This window comes from Delphinus delphis, chromosome 11, assembly GCF_949987515.2.
Source record: "Delphinus delphis chromosome 11, mDelDel1.2, whole genome shotgun sequence".
NCBI lineage: Eukaryota > Metazoa > Chordata > Mammalia > Artiodactyla > Delphinidae > Delphinus > Delphinus delphis.
The window spans coordinates 88,128,041-88,145,158 of record NC_082693.1 but is presented as its reverse complement, the minus strand read 5'-3'; the positions used below and the strand labels follow the sequence as shown (position 1 = coordinate 88,145,158).

Genomic DNA, 17,118 nt, shown 5'->3' with positions numbered 1-17,118 from the left:
AGAGAATCAGTGAAAGACCTTACAGGAAACTGAATGCGTTCCATCTTGTTTGTGTGTGTGTGTGTGCACTCGTAGGTGTGTGTGCACGTCTTTTCTTGGAACTGGACATGTGTTTAATTATAAACAGGTGCTTATATTTCCTTCTGATCTACGGTGCTGTAGAAGAGATTTTGTTAATGGATATGATTCCAACCATATCTAGCACTGATAATAGAGCCTGGAACTTAGAAAGTACTATGTAAATATTTGTGGTTAAATATTTACCGCTCCCCTACTCTGCATACCTTAGTGTTTCCCAGTGGTCTCCCAAAGATGACTACACCCTAATCCCTGGAACCTATGAAAATGATACTCCAAAGGGAGTTGAAGATGTGATTACAATTAAGGACTTAAGATAGGAAGAGTATCTCTGATTATCCAAGTGGGCCAGTCTAACCACAGAAGCCCTTAAAAACGGAGAACTTTCTCTGGCTAGAGAGGGAGATGTGGCAGAAGGGAAGTCAGAAAATTTTGGAGAATGAGAAGGACTTAACATGCCGTGACTAGTTTGAAGATGGGAAGTGCAATGTGACAAGGAGTGCAGACAGCCTTAAGGAGCTGGGAGAGGTTCACAGCTGAAATCAGCAAGGAAGTAGGACCTCAGTCCTACAACTGCAAAGAACTCAATTCTGCAAACAACCTAATAGGCTTGGAAGCAGCTTCTTCCCAAAGCTTCCCAGTAAGAGCCCAGATGGCTGATACCTTGATTTTTGGCTCTGTGAAACCTGGAACAGAAATCAGCTGAACTAACATGGACTTCTGATGTATACAGTGAGATAATACATTTGTGTTGTCTAAAATTGTTACATTTGTGGTAATTTGTTATGGCAGCAATAGAATACTAATACCCTATAGAGTGACATTCACATTCCTTCACAGGGAATTCAAAATCCTCAGAACTGGTCTCCCACCCACCTTTCTAGCTCTGTCCTATTGTGTTCCTCCATATACTCCATGCCCCAGCTACAGAAGACATCTCACTACTCCATTGATCCGAGAACCCTGTGTTCTCACCTGCGCTTTTGTTCATGGAAACTTAGATTGGGCCTTTTTCCTCCTCTCTGCCTGGAAACACCCTCCCCATTCCTATGGTCTAGTGGATCTGGCAATGGACAGAGTTTCAGAAGGCGAGTTATTTAGCATGTGTAGGTGCCCACCTATAAAATATAAAAATAACACTTTATTCTACAAGTATGTTTTCAATACCTGCTGTGTACCAGGAGCTGGGTATAAAGTGGTGAACAACTTTCTAATAAAAATATGATTGCTTGGCATTTCTTTTTCATATGCTGTGATAATAGTATTTTCCTTCTGTGATCATTAGGAGACACTGGTTAAGAAAGGAAGAGAGATGAAAATGAAAGGGACAATAGATGTAATTGACTCATGTTGATTATGACTTTCATTTTGAAGATGAAGAGAATTAAAGTGGAGAGAGAATGAGGGGTTTGCCTAAGGTCATACACGGGTCAGTGTTAAATCCAAAATTTAGCTCCCTGGACCCCAGACTTCAAGACCAATTTCTTTTCCACCATTCTTTCCTTCCTCCATGTATATGTTTACTAAAAGTTATAAACAGGAAAACTCAGATAGTCCAGCACTTTCAGGTATCATTGAGATCAATGTTGAAAACCTCGCACACCTGGTTTTAACAAGAGTAGCAAAATACAAAGACCATATATATATATGCCTGATTTTGTGAAAACCTATTTGTCTTTAATGGTGTCTGGTGGTAATATCCTGCAAACATATAACATGACTATTTTCTTTCCTAAAACAGAATCTTGACAATCATAGTTATTTGCAGCCTTCATATAACTTTAAAATCTCCCTACTAACAACAAATAAGTAAAAAGTAATGCAGATAAGATAGTGGGCTCAAGCTTTCAACAAAGTACAATAGAAAGAAGCTAAAATAATAGAGGATGTTTAAAACTGTGCTGAAACTCACAAGTTCATTTAGAAAGCAAAGAAAAATTTGTAGGTGTAGGTAAGCATGGCAATGGTGGAATGCCACAGTCACCATTCCTCAGTATAGGTGGAGACCCAAAGTAACAGAAGTGCTGGCTTCTTTGTTTATCATCCTCCCAGCTGGCAGATCACACTAACAAGCTGTTAAGAATTGTTTTCACTGTCAGGGAAGCTGAGGGGACTGAGCTCTTGATTTTTCTTTTTTTTTTTTTTAACCTTTAAGAGAGGTGGGGCTTTCCCCTGAGGAACTCTTTGAGAGGTCTGGCTGCAATGGTGGGTTGAAGTCTGAATTAGGGAATAGTACTGGAATATATTCTGTCCAGTCAATTACATCACTAGGGAAACATCCAATCAGTTTATTCTGAACAGAGCCTTTGAGGTTGTCTGGTTGCCCAGTGTCTGCGTGTATCTTGGAGTGGGTGAGTAGGAAGACTTTTTATCTGATCAGCAGGTTGAGGGGGTAAGAGGTATGTGGTCATTCTGCCTTGTCTTTGGACCTATTATCACTGGGTACTATTTGGGTTGCTTCTTTCTTAGAATATTATACTATCTGATGTCAGGACACTGTCAGGCTACAGTAACTGAAACAACTTGAGACAGAGGTAAGGATAAACAAATAGATCAATAGAATAGAATAGAGAATTTGTAAATAGACTGCCACATACGAAGTGACTTGATGTTTGGCAAAGGCATCAGTGCAATTCTATTAAGAAAGATTGGTCTTTTTAATAAATAGTGCCAAGTTATTTGAATAACCACATGGAAAAACTTAACCTACCTTACATCTTATGCAAAAAATTAATTATAGATGGATTATAGACCTCAATGTGAAATATAAAACAATAAAGCTTCACATGACCTTGGGATAAGCAAAACATTTTTAAACTAAATACAATAAGAACACTAACGTAAAAGTTATTACAATTGTTTTCTGTATTTATATAAAATCTTCATTTTAAAAATTATGAAAGTTAGAAGATGAGCCACAGACCAGAAGAAGATATTTGCAAATGGTTGTATCTAACAAAGAATGTGTCCAGAATATATTTTACATACCTCTTACATACTAATAAGAAAAGTGCAGACAAAAAATAAAAATATGAACAAAAGATTTGAACAGGCATTTAATCAAAGAGATTATCTAAATTGCTCATTAGCACTTGACAAGGTGCTCAATATCACTGTCAGAGAAATGCAAATTAAAACTGCAATGTGCTACCACTAAACACCCATCAGAATAGCTAAAATTTAAAACACTACCAAGTGTTGAAGAGGACATGGAACAACTATAATTCTCATAATCCTAATAGGTGTTTAGATTGATGAAACCACCTTGGGAAATTCTTCAGTGATATTTTCTAAAGCTAAATATATGCCTATCCTATGACCCAGCAGTTTCACTCCTAGGTATATCCCCAAAAGAAATGAGTGTATATGTCTGCCAAAAGAGATGTACAAGAATGTGCAAAACACCTTTTTTCTTAATAGCCAATGACTAGAAATAGTCTTGAGTGTCCATGATCTGCAGAACAGGTAAATGTATTATTGTATACTCAGACAATGAAACACTACACAGAAGTAAAATGATTTCATCTAACCCCAACATCATGGATGAATCACACAGATATAATGATGAGTGAAAAAGGCAAATACCAAAGAGTACATACTGTGAGATTCATTTATATGAAGTTCAAGAACTTGCAAAAGTAAGCTATGGAACTAGAAGACATTAAAGTGGTAGCATCATGGTGTGAGAGTTGATATCAGCTATAATGAAGTTGAGGGAGCATTCAGGGAGGCTGGAAATTTTCTTAGTCTTCATCCTGATATTGATTATACAAGTACAAATCAATTAAAATCCATCGAGCGCTAAACTTAAAATTTGTGAACTTTAATTTAGCTATCCCTCTTTTTTTTTTGAGGCATTCTTCTAAGGTTCACAATATCTTTATCAAGATCTATCTTTAAGTAAGATTATACCACTTTACATACACTGTAAGAACTTTTTAACAGTACATTTCCATTTCCATCTTTGTGTTCTTGTTACACTTTCTACTTCCACACGTGTCATAAACTCCCATAATACATAGTATTGTTTTGCAGTCAGTTGTTTGCCCTCGGAAGCAGAGAACTATGCTGAAGCAAAAGGAACAGACTTCCTTTTGAGTCCTGGAGTATTTACAAATGTACTTTTTATGGAAGAATGAAGAGTGAAAGTGAGGTGCCTACAGGCATGGCAGACTATGACAACTTGACCCTAATTCAAATTAAGGAGACTTTGAAGAAAAACGTCATCAGAGAAATTAGAAATATAAACAAGAAAGTATAAGTGGTCCAAATGAGTATAATTTCCTCTAGAATAAATTTGATTTCAGAAATATTTTTTAAGTTGATTATTTTTATAGACATTTTAAAACAGAAAAAATATTTCATATTTATTCATTTAGTTACCATATGCAGAGTTCTTCATTTTGTGTCAGTACAAATTTCCATCTAGTTTTATTTTCCTTCTGCCTGAAAAGCTTCCTTTAACATTTCTTAGACTTACAATAAATTCTCTCAAATTTTATTTGCCTGAAAAAGTTTTTAGCATGCCTTGATTTTTTTAAAATGTAGTTTGCTGGATATAAAATTCTAGGTTGACAATTTTTTTTTCTCAGTACTTTAAAGAAGCTGTCCCACTGTCTTTTAGTTTAATGTTTTCTGACGAGACATTGGCTGCCTTTCTTATCTTTGCTTCTCTTTATATAAAGCGTATTTTCCCCCTCTGATTGCTTTGAAGATTTTCTCTTCATCACTGGTTTGTTAGTAAGCTGATTGTTATGTGCCTTGGTAGGATTTTCTTTATGTTTCTTCTGCTTGGGATTCACTGAATTTCTTGGGTCTGTGGGTTTATAGTTTTCATCAAATTTGGAAAAATTTTGGCCATTTTTCTTTAAATATTTCCTAACCGTAACCCTTTAAAAACCCTTATGATCTTACCTTTTTTTCATTCTAGAACTTCAGTTACACATATATTAAACTGTTTGATATTGTCCTGTAGCTTACTGAGGTTCTTTTTTTTTTTTTTCCAGTATTTTTGTGCCTGGGCTTCATTTTGTACAAGTGTATATTGCTTTCTCTTCAAGCTCACTCATATTTTCTTCTGTTTTGTCTAATCTGATATTAATCCCATACAGTACATTTTATGTTTAAGATATTATACTTTTAATCTATGAAATTTCTGTTTTTTCCATTTTTAAGTTTTACTTTTCTCTCTTTATCATGTTGAAGTTTTCCTCTACCTTCTTGAGAATGTGGAGCATATTTATAATAGTTGTTTTAACTTCCATTTCTGCTCTTTCCATCATCTCTCGTTTCTGGATCTTTTCTTGATTTCTCCTTAGTATGGTTCATATTTTCCTGCTTCCTTGCATGTCTGGTAATTTATGATTGAATTTCATAAATTTTGCAATGTAAATTTAACATGTTGGGTGTTGGATTTTGTTGTATTCCTATAAATAGTGTTGTACTTTGTTTTGGGATGCAGTTAAATTACTTGGCATAAGTTTGATCCCTTCAGGGCATGCCTTTAAAACTTTTCTTAGTTTTAAAACTTTAAAACTGTTAAACCTTTAAAACTTTTTTTAGACAGATCTAGATAGAGTGATTAATCATCCCAGTCTGCCTGGGACAAAGGAGTTTCCCAGGACATGGAACTTTCAGTTAAAGACTGAGACTGAAGGGGCTTCTGAAAAGTGGGACTTTTGGTTTTAAAGTTGGGAAAGCTCCAAGTAAACTGGTACAAATTGGTCATCTTAGATCCAGAGCATGCTGCAGTCCAGGGCTAATTTAGCCCTACTACTAAATTTTTGAGAACTCTACTCATATTACAAGGTCTTTACACTTTGACGGGTGAGAACATGAACTATCTCCAGCCCTGTGTCTGGAGTGTTGAGTCTACTGTTTTCTGATAGTTCTATCATTGGCCCTGAGTACTTTCCTTTCATGCATGCTCAGATCAGTACTCAGCCAAAGACTTACAGATCTGCCTGGAGGTCTTTTTCTGGGCAATTGTATCTTTCCTTTGCTCTGCACTGCAAATTCTAGCCACCTCAGCATCCCTGAATCCTAACCTCTGACTCTTAGTGAGACTTCTGGGCACTGACTGCATTCTCCCACGCCTGGGAATTGCCTCCAGGCAGTCAGCTAGGGCAATCACAGGAGTAATTTCATGTGTTTCCTTTCTGCAGGGGTCACAGTCCTGCAATGCCTGTTGTTCAGTGTCTGAAAACTATTACTTAATATAGTTTGTCTGGCTTTCTAAGTTTAAGATGAGAGTGTAAATATAATCCCTGTTACTCCCTTGTGGCCATTAAGCAAAAGTCCTTGCTCTTTATATTTTATGCCTTAATATTTTGAAAATTGTTTATGTTATAAATATTTGAAGGGGTTGCTCTTTTTCTGGTTATACTATTTTTTATGCATTCAGTTTACTCTCACTAAGACAATTAAATATTTGAACATAATAATGATAGCTGTTTACAGAGATCCTCTTCCTGTGTATGTCTCAGCTCTGTGCTAGATGCTTCATATACACTATCTTGAATCTTTACCAAAAAATTTAAAGGTAGATACTACTGATATCATTGCCTCCATTTTAGAGGTGAGATTCAAAGCAGTTAGTAACTTGACCAAACACATCAGCTAATATCTTGAACAGTTATATTTAAATGTAGTTTCTTTGAAAATTATTTATCTATACCACAATGCCTAATGTGTAGTATTTAAAGAGACATTACATTAAAAATAGTTGGGACCAAAATGTTTTGAGGTCAAAAGGTTAACTTATGTAGAAAATTTAAGTGACTCTGATAGTAGTGTTTTACAATATATTACTGTATGTGTGTGTGAGAGAGAGGGGGAGAGAGAGAGAGAGAGAGAGAATGTATGTGTGTATTTATATGCATTTAATTACGTGTTTGGTGAAGTGGATAAAGGAGCCTTACCTAAACCAGTTGACCTTCTTTGAACCCTGACACCTTTGCATGCAATAGTAAAATTGGATCCAATTTCCAAAATTATTGTATTACTTTTCTAGGATTGTTGTAACAAATTACCACAAACTTGGTGGCTTAAAACAGTAGAAATTTATCCTCTCAGTGTTCTGGAGGCCTGAAATCTGGAATCAAGGTGTCAACAGATCTGCACTCCCTCTGAAGGCTCTAAGGGAGACTTCTTCCTTTCCTCTTCCAGTTTCTAGTTACTCCTGTTGTTCCTTGGTTTTTGGCAGTGTAACTCCAATCTCTGCCTCTGTCTTCACACAGCCTTCTTTCCTGTGGCCCTCTGTCACCCCTTCTCTTCTTTTGTAAGGACATCTCATTATATTTAGGGCTCACCCTAATCCAGGATGATCATCTCATTTGAGAGCCTTAATTATATTTGCAAAGACCCTATTTCCACACAAGGTCACATTCATAGATATCAAGTGTTAGAACTTGGACATATCTTTTAGGGGATACAATTCAACCCACTACAGTTTCTACGAGAGCTTTCAGGGTCTTTAAAATTGGCTGGTCTTTGGGATTCTACCAGGGGAGTCATCATGCTAACCTGAATGAGAGATGGTTAGATACGTCTATGCTCATTCCCGTGGTTGTTGAAGTTTTTAGAAAGTTAAATGCAAGAGGTGCACTTTCTTTGCTACCTCGACTCTCCGTGCTTGACCGAGCAGAGGCTCGCTGCCCTATAACCCAGGCATCTACCTTCTGTAATTACTCATAAACCATGACCAGGAAACAACTGTAGACACCCGGATCTGACCAAGATGAACTTCTGACTGGTATGTACAAGCCTGAGGGTGTCTTCTGTCGAGGTATTTGGCCTTCCATTTGGGCAGCAAGACAGCCCCTGGGTCTTTGCCATCTATGAGTTAGAAATTCTACCATCCAAGATTCTGATTCACTCCCTTTTTTCATATACTTGGTGCCCAGCTATTCTGTGTTGCAACTTTCTTCTAACTTCTTCTGCTTCATGCACAGAAGCAACAACTTTTCGTGCTAATTCTTCTTCGTAATCTCACAAATGAAGTATCTGAAACATGATGGGACTGAATTTTTAAGGCATTAGATTTAATAACTAGGTCATTACCACTGTTAACCAACCTGACCTCATTAACAGGGCTTTTTGCTTTTCACCTTGCCACAGCATGATGAGGTTATTAATTAGAGCAAGAAACACAAGCACTCTGGGTTTGCTTTAAAGCCATCTGGGGAGATGGCTAGGTCTTCGGTCATAATTCCTGGTAAATGATTCCAAGGGGATACAGTTAAATCACCATGAAATGATATTTCCCTTCAATGTAAACTTGTTTTTCTCTTTAAGTGGTTTATTTTTAGGTCCCTAAAATTCCCATTTGTAATCCACCTAATATCTTATTCAGCTAAACAGTGAGGACAGTGGGGTGCAGCAGTTAAAAGCACAGGCTGGAGCCAGACTTCCTGGGGTTAAATCCTGGCTCTGCTACCTACTGTGTGACAGTGTGCAAGTTATTTGATCTCTCTCTGCCTCGGTTTTTCATCTGGACAAGTATGAGGATTAAATGAATTCATACGTATAAAATGCTTAGGACAGTACCTGGAACATAGTGAGTGTTTCATGTATGTGAGCAGTTATTTTTGTTTGTTAAATTCAAAGAAATAGCTTTTGGCTTCTGTGTAAGTCAGTCTAGTACTATGCATTTTCTAGGATGGGGTTACAGGTTGAATTGTGTTTCCCTAAAATTCCTATGTTGAAGTCCTAACCCCTAGTACCTCAGAATGTGACCTTTTTTGAACATAGGTATTTAGAGATAGGATATTTACAGAGGTAATCAAGTTAAAGTGAGGTCCTAATCCAGTATGACTGGTAAAAGGGATACAGAGACACGCATAGAGGAAAAACATTGTAATGAGAGATAGGGAGAAGGTGGCCATCTACACACCAAGGAGAGAGGCCTGGAACAGAGCCTTCCTGCACAGCCCTCAGAAAGAACCAACCCTGCCCACACCTTGATTTTGGACTTCTAGCCTCCACAACTGTGAGAAGACAGTGTTCTGTGTTTAAGCCACCTAGTGGTGGTACTTTGTTATGGCAACCCTAGGAAACAGACGGTTATAACATCAAATCGCTATCCCCAGGGAGCATATAATCTGGTAGGACGGATATATTCCACAGGAATAGCAACATAGATTTGCTAAAGCTTGCTCAAACAAATAAGCCAACAAAAAGATGGACTTATAAGGATACAGAAGTGTCTAATAAAATACAAGTGCAGGATTGTAGCTGGCACAGAAACATCAAGAATACTCCCTATACTCTTGCCTCTGCCCCTCTCTTGGTGACCATGAAGTTTCTTCCATGCCCACCTCCTATCTCTCCCAACCGTCCCCTCCACTGGAGTTAGAGTTGCTTCTTCCACCTTCAAGGAGGTAGAAATTAGTAGCAATGCAACTTTGGACATGTCACTATGTCTCTCTGCACCTCAGCTTCCTCATCTTTCAAAAAGGGAGATAAAAAATGTTACTAATTTCCTATGTTTCAGGTGAGGTTTAAATGTGTATTTGGCACGTATAAGTATCCAATAAATGTTATAAGTTATTGGCATCACTAGTATTTGATGAATCCTTATTGTTTTGCTTTCTCTTTCAGGCTGAATTCTCAGAGTTGAATCTAGCTGCCTATGTTACTGGGGGCTGTATGGTGGACATGCAGGTTGTGAGAAATGGGACCAAGGTTGTGAGGTAAGGTGGACTGAGGTACAGAAAACCTTCATTTGAGAGGTGTGTATGGGGTATCTCCCTTTGCCAACCCCTTTGTCTGTTGCCTGCAACCTAACTCCTCTACTACACGTGCTTTCATGTACGGAATGTCTGCTTCCAGAGAGTTTTAGGTATTATTGCATAGGAATGACTGGTGGCACAAACAATATGGGAAAGCAACTGAGTATGCTGGAATGGGCCCTGGGCTTGGAGAAAGAAGACTTCGGTTCCATTTCTGACTTTATGGCTCTATTCGGGGATATTATTTAGTCTCTCTTGCCCTGTGATTCTCATCTGCAGCATGATGATAGTGAACATGGAAGTAGAAGGCATGTATGTGAGAATACCCTATTAATTCTAAAGTGCTGTACAAATGTTAAGAGTTTATTAGAATAGGCTGCATCCCGCTTCCAGCAGTAGAACAGAGTAAGTGTTCAGAGACTCCCCTCCCAGGACATCACACCTAAAAGTACTAGATATAATATTTCGCCCCCAAATCTGTTTATAATACAAACAGCTGAACTGGAGGGGAAGTGAGGGAATTCTTCAGAAGATCAGAAATGTCAAAAAAGTATAAATCTGCAGGAGAGGTAAATAGAGTATTAAAATATTTCTATCTAGTTAAGTACCCAAAGAATGGTACAGACTAGGTCCTGTGAGGGTTTAGGTGGGGAAGAAATAGAATTCAGATTTGGGGAAGTAGAGACAACAAGAAGAAATTTCAGGAAAAGGTGGCATTTGTTCTGAGCCTTTTCAGATGGTAGAATATGGGCATTCTATGTGTTTTAAGAATAGGAAACAGTCTTTGTACAAACCAACAAGCAAAAAAAAGGAGTATGTTTGGGAAATTATGATAATTTTACTAAATCAGCCATCATTTACTGAGTACCTGCCATTTGCCAATGAAAACATTACATGGCTTCCTATTTCCAGTAATGGTAGACCAACTGTAGGTTATCTGAAAACAACTTAAAAACTGGTTTTAAATAACGATAATCTTCAAATCCATCAAAGAGTTGACATGACAGTAAGGACTTACTAGGAAGAGAATGATAGGAAATGGAAACCAGAGAGATAAATGAGTACAGAAGCTTCATTTTTCCTGAGAGTACTGCTGAGTCTAGCAAACTTGAAAATTGGTTTTGATAGCCTAGCAGGGGCAAGGGAGAAAGAAAGAGATACCCAGGTTTTCTCAAGGTATAATGGTAGACCCTACCCAAAATAAGCTGAGACCTCAAAGGACTACATCTCAAGGTGAATGTGAACTATAGGTAGATGAGCCCTCACAAGTCACTGAAGCTTGAATTGCACTTTGATTGGCCTTCCAGGGAAGCTCAAGCATTAAATTTAGTTTATGGTAATCCCAGACATGCCAGAAGTGAAAGCAGATCCTGTGTAGTGGAAGGCACTTTCATACTAGGCTTCGAATAATTATTCAGATAACTTTTTGTATAATAGCTAGCACATAGTCAACAATAACCAGGCATATACATTATGAATGAGAAGAAACAGGAAATATAGATAAGCAGAAAGATACCCTCAAAAACACACATTCTTAAAAGAAAAAAATCATACATATTAAGTTGAAAAAAATCAGGTTGGAAGATATCTGCAAGGAATAGGAAACTATAAAGAATGACACAACCAGTTTTATTAAAAGCAAACAGAACTTCTAGAAATGAAAACTACAATAACCAAAATTATTGGAAGTGTTGTGTTTAATGGCATATTAGACACCATTGAAAAGGCGGTTAATGAAATGAAAGGTAGAGCAGAAGAAATTATCCCAAATGAAGCACAAAGAGAAAAAAGACTGGAAATGCAGAAGAGATGGTTAGATCTCCTGAGAAGGTCTAACATTCATTTAACCAGAGTTTCATAAAGGGAGGGAAAAGAGAATGGAGCAGAGGCAGTAAAATAAGAAATGATAGCTGAGAATCTTTCAGGAAGATACCAAACTACCAACATTAGAAGCTCAACAAATTTAAAGCAGGATTACTAAAAAGAATTCTATACCAAAACACAATAGTTTAAATGCAGAAAGATAAAGAAAAATAAAAAGTAGCCAAGGGAAAAAGGCAGATTACTTGATTGGAGTAACAGACTGACACTTGGCTCTCAGGCAGCAGAGGTGGAAAGATATCTTCAGTGTGCTGAAAGAAAATAATCGTCATCCTCAGGGAAATGTATTTTATGAAAGAAGGCAAAATAAAAACATTTATAAAGATAAGACCTCACTAAGGGAAATTGTAAAGTATGTACTTTAGGCAAAAAGAAAATGACCTCAGAATAACGTAGAGCAGCAAGAATACATGAAGAGCAAAGAAGGTGGAAATGCTAATAAACATTGTCTTCAAAAAACAATAATCATAATAATGACATCTTATGGATTTTTAAAATATATGAAGGATTCAAATAAACCATAGTAAGTGAGTATAGAGGCTGGGGCTAAATATAATTAAGATGTTCTGAGGCCCTTGTATTGTCAGGGTGGAAAGCTATGTATTGATTAATAATAGGCTTTGAAAAGTTAAAGATGAAAATTAAAGAATTAAAGAATAAGTAAAGGTAATCTCTGTGATAATTACTTAAAAAATAGAAACAGAATGTAGTACTTAAAAACGATGAGAGGGGCTTCCCTGGTGGCGCAGTGGTTAGGAATCCACCTGCTAATGCAGAGGATACGGGTTCGAGCCCTGGTCCAGGAAGATCCCACGTGCCGCGGAGCAACTAAGCCCGGGCGCCGCAACTACTGAGCCTGTGCCACAACTACTGAAGCCCGTGCGCCTAGAGCCTGTGCTCCGCAAGAAGAGAAGCCACCGCAACGAGAAGCCCGCGCCCTGCAACAAAGAGTAGCCCCCGCTCACTGCAACTAGAGAAAGCCCGCATGCAGCAACAGAGACCCAAAGCAGCCATAAATAAACAAACAAATAAATATTTAAAATAAATAAATAAAAAACAATGAGAGAGAAAAATAGAAATAATAAAAGAAAACAAGAAAGGAGAGAAAAACCAACGTAGAACAGTTGTTATAAATAACACAAAATAAGATGATAGGTTTAGACCCATATATATCAACAGGCTGGTATTCTGAATGGTGTGTACAGCAGTATGGGTTATTAAAATATTGAAATTTTTCTATACAAATTGATAAATAGCCTCTGACCTGAGCCCACTGAATGCCTTCAGCCACCCTTATTTACCCCATGGTTAGGCATGGCCATTGAACTACTCTTTTGTCCCCCAGTTCACCACACTCCTGTCCCCCATCCCATATCCTTGTTTCTCCTGTGGTCAGAGGATGCCCAAATGTTGCAGGGGAGATACACCCTTGGAAGCAGTAGTGGAACCCCAGAGAGCAAACGCCTGGTTCCCTTTGTCCCTTCAAGGCTGTTTGCCTGTGAGTCCCCTAGAGTTGCCATCTCATGGTCACTTGTGAGAACTGCAACTTTCTCAAAGTACCCTACAAGTTGCTAAATATTTTTATCACCAGTATATATGAGTAATTATATTAAATGTAAATGAACTAAATACTCAATTTATAGAGCATCTACAGCAAGATTGTCAGAGTAGTTTTTTTTTTGTTGTTGTTGTTGTTTTTGGCTGTGCTGCTTGTGAGATCTTAGTTCCCCGACCAGGGATTGAACCTGGCCCATGGCAGTGAAAGCCTGGAATCCTAACCACTAGGCCACTGGGAACTCCCCCAGAGTAGATTTCTTTAAAATACAGCTATATTCCATTCAAGAGATTCATCTAAAACATAAGACTGTAGAATGTTTGAAAGTTAAAAGATGGAAATAAATATATATATTAAATAAATATATAAGTTAAATATTAAATAAGTTATAAATAAATATATATATATACATACATACTTATACATACCATGTAACAACTGGGCAAAAGAAAGCTAGCCAATATAGTTGTATTAATATCGGGGGAAAAATAGACTTCCAGGTGAAAAGCATTACCAGGGAAAAGGAAGTAACCCATTAGGATAAAGGAGTCATTGACCAAGAAGAGATAATAATTTTAAATTTATAGGGCTCAAAAAAAGTGCCTCAAAATGTACTTCAAAAATTGGCAAAACTGCAAGGAGAAATTAACAAGTCTTCCATCATGGGAGATTTTGAGAATGGTGCTGCATATATACATTTATTTACTTCTCACAGCAGCCTCATTATGCACATAAAAACTATAAAAAATGTAAAATTCAATATTTAGGAATCTGTGTATGTTCATATTTGAGATTATTTGTCTTATGTCTTGTTTCCCTATCTGGGAAAGGGACTGGATCATCTTCTTTGTAATATGTAGAAATGAGAGCATCTATTCCATTAATCCCCAAATTTGGCTGCAGATTAGAATTACCTGGGAAATGTTTTAAAATCCTGATAGCCAGGCAATAGGAAAAACCAATTACACTAGGCTCTCTGAGGGTAGAACTTAGGTATTGGTAGCTTTAAAACTCCCCAGGTGCAGGCTTCCCTGGTGGCGCAGTGGTTGAGAGTCTGCCTGCTGATGCAGTGGACACGGGTTCGTGCCCCGGTCTGGGAAGATCCTATATGCCGCGGAGCGGCTGGGCCCGTGAGCCATGGCCGCTGAGCCTGCGCGTCCGGAGCCTGTGCTCCGCAACGGGAGAGGCCGCAACAGTGAGAGGCCTGCGTACCGCAAACAAAAAACAAAAACAAACCAAAAAAAACTCCCCAGGTGATTCCAGTGGGCAGCCTGATGGAGTATCTCCCCAGATTGCTTGCACATTGGCCCTGAACTGGGGCTGGGTCATCTGTAAAGCTGAGTATCCTGGGGGTGTGCTGCCTGAAGAAGATCACCTTGCAGAAATGGATATCTCAAGCCTCATTCTAGACCTGCCATCTTCTTCCAAAATTTATTAAAATGTTCACAAAAATAAATTTACAAAACTGTTCCAGGTGATTCTTTTTCTTTTTTTCAATTTTTTTTTTTTTTTTTTTGCTGTACGCAGGCCTCTCACCGTGAGAGGCCCGCGTACCGCAAAAAAAAAAAAAAAAAAAAAAAGGCACTCATTAGTAAAATGAAAACATATGAGAGTATAAAACTGATAAAGGTAATTAGTTAGATTAATAAGACTCTAATACTGTATTGGTGGTGTGTAAATCACTTTTAACTTTAGTAAAAAGGTTAAAAGACCAGAAGTATTAAAAATAACAATAGCTACGATGATTAGTTAATGAATATACAATATAAAAAGATGTAAATTGTGGCATCAAAAACATAAAATATAGGGAGGGGCAAGTAAAAGAGTAGTTTTTGTATGTGATTAAAGTTAAGTTGTTATCAGCTTAAAATAGACTGTACTATAAAATTTTTTATGTAAGCCTCATGGTACCCATAAAGCAAAAACCTATAGGAGATACACAAAACAGAAGAAAGGATTCAAAGCAAACCCCTACAGAAAAGCATCAAATCATGAAGGAACCCAGCAAGAGAGGAAGAAAGGACAAAGGAACTACAAACCAGCCAGAAAACAGTTAACAAAATGGCAGTAGTACTTTAAATAACTATTTTAAATGTAAATGGATTAAATTTTTCAATTAAAAGACATAGAGTGGCTGAACGAATTGAAAGAAAAAAAGACCCAACAATATGCTGCTTAAAAGAGATTCACTTTAGCTTTAAATACACTCATAGGCTGAAAGTGAAGGGGTAGAAAAAGATATTCCATGCAAACAGAAACCAAACAGAGCAGGGGTAGCCATACTTATTTCAGACAAAATAGACTTTAAGTAAAAAACTGTAATAAGAGACAAAGAAGGATAGAAATTTTGTTATTCTCTTACTCACATTACCCTTGTCCACTCCTTGGCATCTGGTCCTGTTGAGCCCACCCCAGGCCAGCATGAGTGGACTCTGGGTCTGTGCTGGAAGCAGCAGGAAGTAGAGATTTCTCCCAGGTGCTGAGTGTGACTCAGGCTCATCTGGGGTACAGGATGTGTGTGTTGCTCTTCCTTAGAAATCTGTTGCTCAGACCTGAGATTCTACCTCTCTCTGAACCTCAGCTTCTTCATCTGTAAAAGGTAATTGTATTATTTTACATAGTTTTTGTAAGGATTAAATGACATATGTGAAAAGTTTGTTTATTCATTCCACAGATGTTTATTAAGGGCCTACTATGTTCCAGGTTCCATTCCAGATATTAAGGATTGTATCAGACAGGGGCTAGGCAGAAAACAGAAGTCATCCCCAAATGGTTTAAATAAAGAGATTTTAATAAAGGAATCACGGAGGGGTGTGTGGGGCTCAGGGAACATGAGGCATCCAATAACAACAGCAAGAAGCCATTATCATCATTAGGGGTGAAGGGACAAGGAAAGGAAGTAGAATTAATAGACTCAATCCAGAAGGTTTGACCTGGACTTGGGCAGGAGAGCCATGCAGTTGAAGCAATAGTTGTAGAAGAACTTAGCTACCTCCAAAGTCCTGCACTGAAGCAGGGTGGGCACTAGGACGAAGTACCACCACCCTCCTTTCCCCCTGCCCTCCAGTCTCCTGCTGGGACCTCACTTTGGCCCAGTGAGCAAGAGAGCCCGATAGGTACTGTCCACAGAGTTCAGCCTCCTGGGGCTCAGAGCAGGGCAGAGAAGAATGGGGTGGGGGCAGGAGGGCCCCAAAAGAATAACTCTCATAGGAATCACCGGTAAACAAAACAGTCCACATCTCTGCTCAAGGCCAGATTCTACTAGTGCTTTGTATATGGCAAAGTATTACACATGAGTTGGTTAAATCATGGGTAATTGTAGTAATTAAACTGATAGTACCCCTTACTCTGGTTTCTGTCAAACACCCAAACTAAGCGTGGTCTGCCAGCCAGCTCGAGGTGCTCAAGAGCAACTCAGACAATCCAGGTTCTCAGTAAAGTTGTGTAATTCTATTTAGAGAGCAGAGCAGGGGCCATTCCAGGACATGTTAAGATTCATGCATTGTGGATGGCTGTTGCCATTCTGGGCCCAAATTCAAGCCTGGCTTCAGAATGGAGCAATAAAAAAGGGCAGCCGTGTCCATACAGCCAGATGGGATTCAAAATACAGGACAGGAGAAACCAAGAATGAAAAACACCCACGGAGGCAGATGTTAATGAGGTCCCAGCCTAATTACACAAGCCCTGCTCTCAGTGTCCAGCATTAGGCAACACTAAATTATAGGCACCCATTCAAACCACAGTGGCTGATAATGTGTCTCCGCTCATTAGAAGGTCAGACCTCAGAGAGGGTTGAAGAGAAGGAGCCAGAAAGCTTAAGTAACACAAGACCTTGAGGAAAGGCATTGAAGACTCTCAAAAACTACCCTTGGT

The 17,118-nt window shown here is 38.2% G+C and overlaps 1 protein-coding gene across 2 annotated transcripts in view; it reads left to right on the top strand.

Moving 5' to 3' along the window:
• SYN3 (synapsin III) overlaps window positions 1-17,118 on the top strand; it is a 456,321-nt gene that overhangs the window by 87,785 nt on the left and 351,418 nt on the right. For both annotated transcript variants that reach the window (XM_060025558.1, XM_060025560.1), the window contains one exon: window positions 9,679-9,770. In XM_060025558.1, the coding sequence (XP_059881541.1) occupies window positions 9,679-9,770 (92 nt within the window). The remainder of the gene's footprint in view (window positions 1-9,678; window positions 9,771-17,118) is intronic.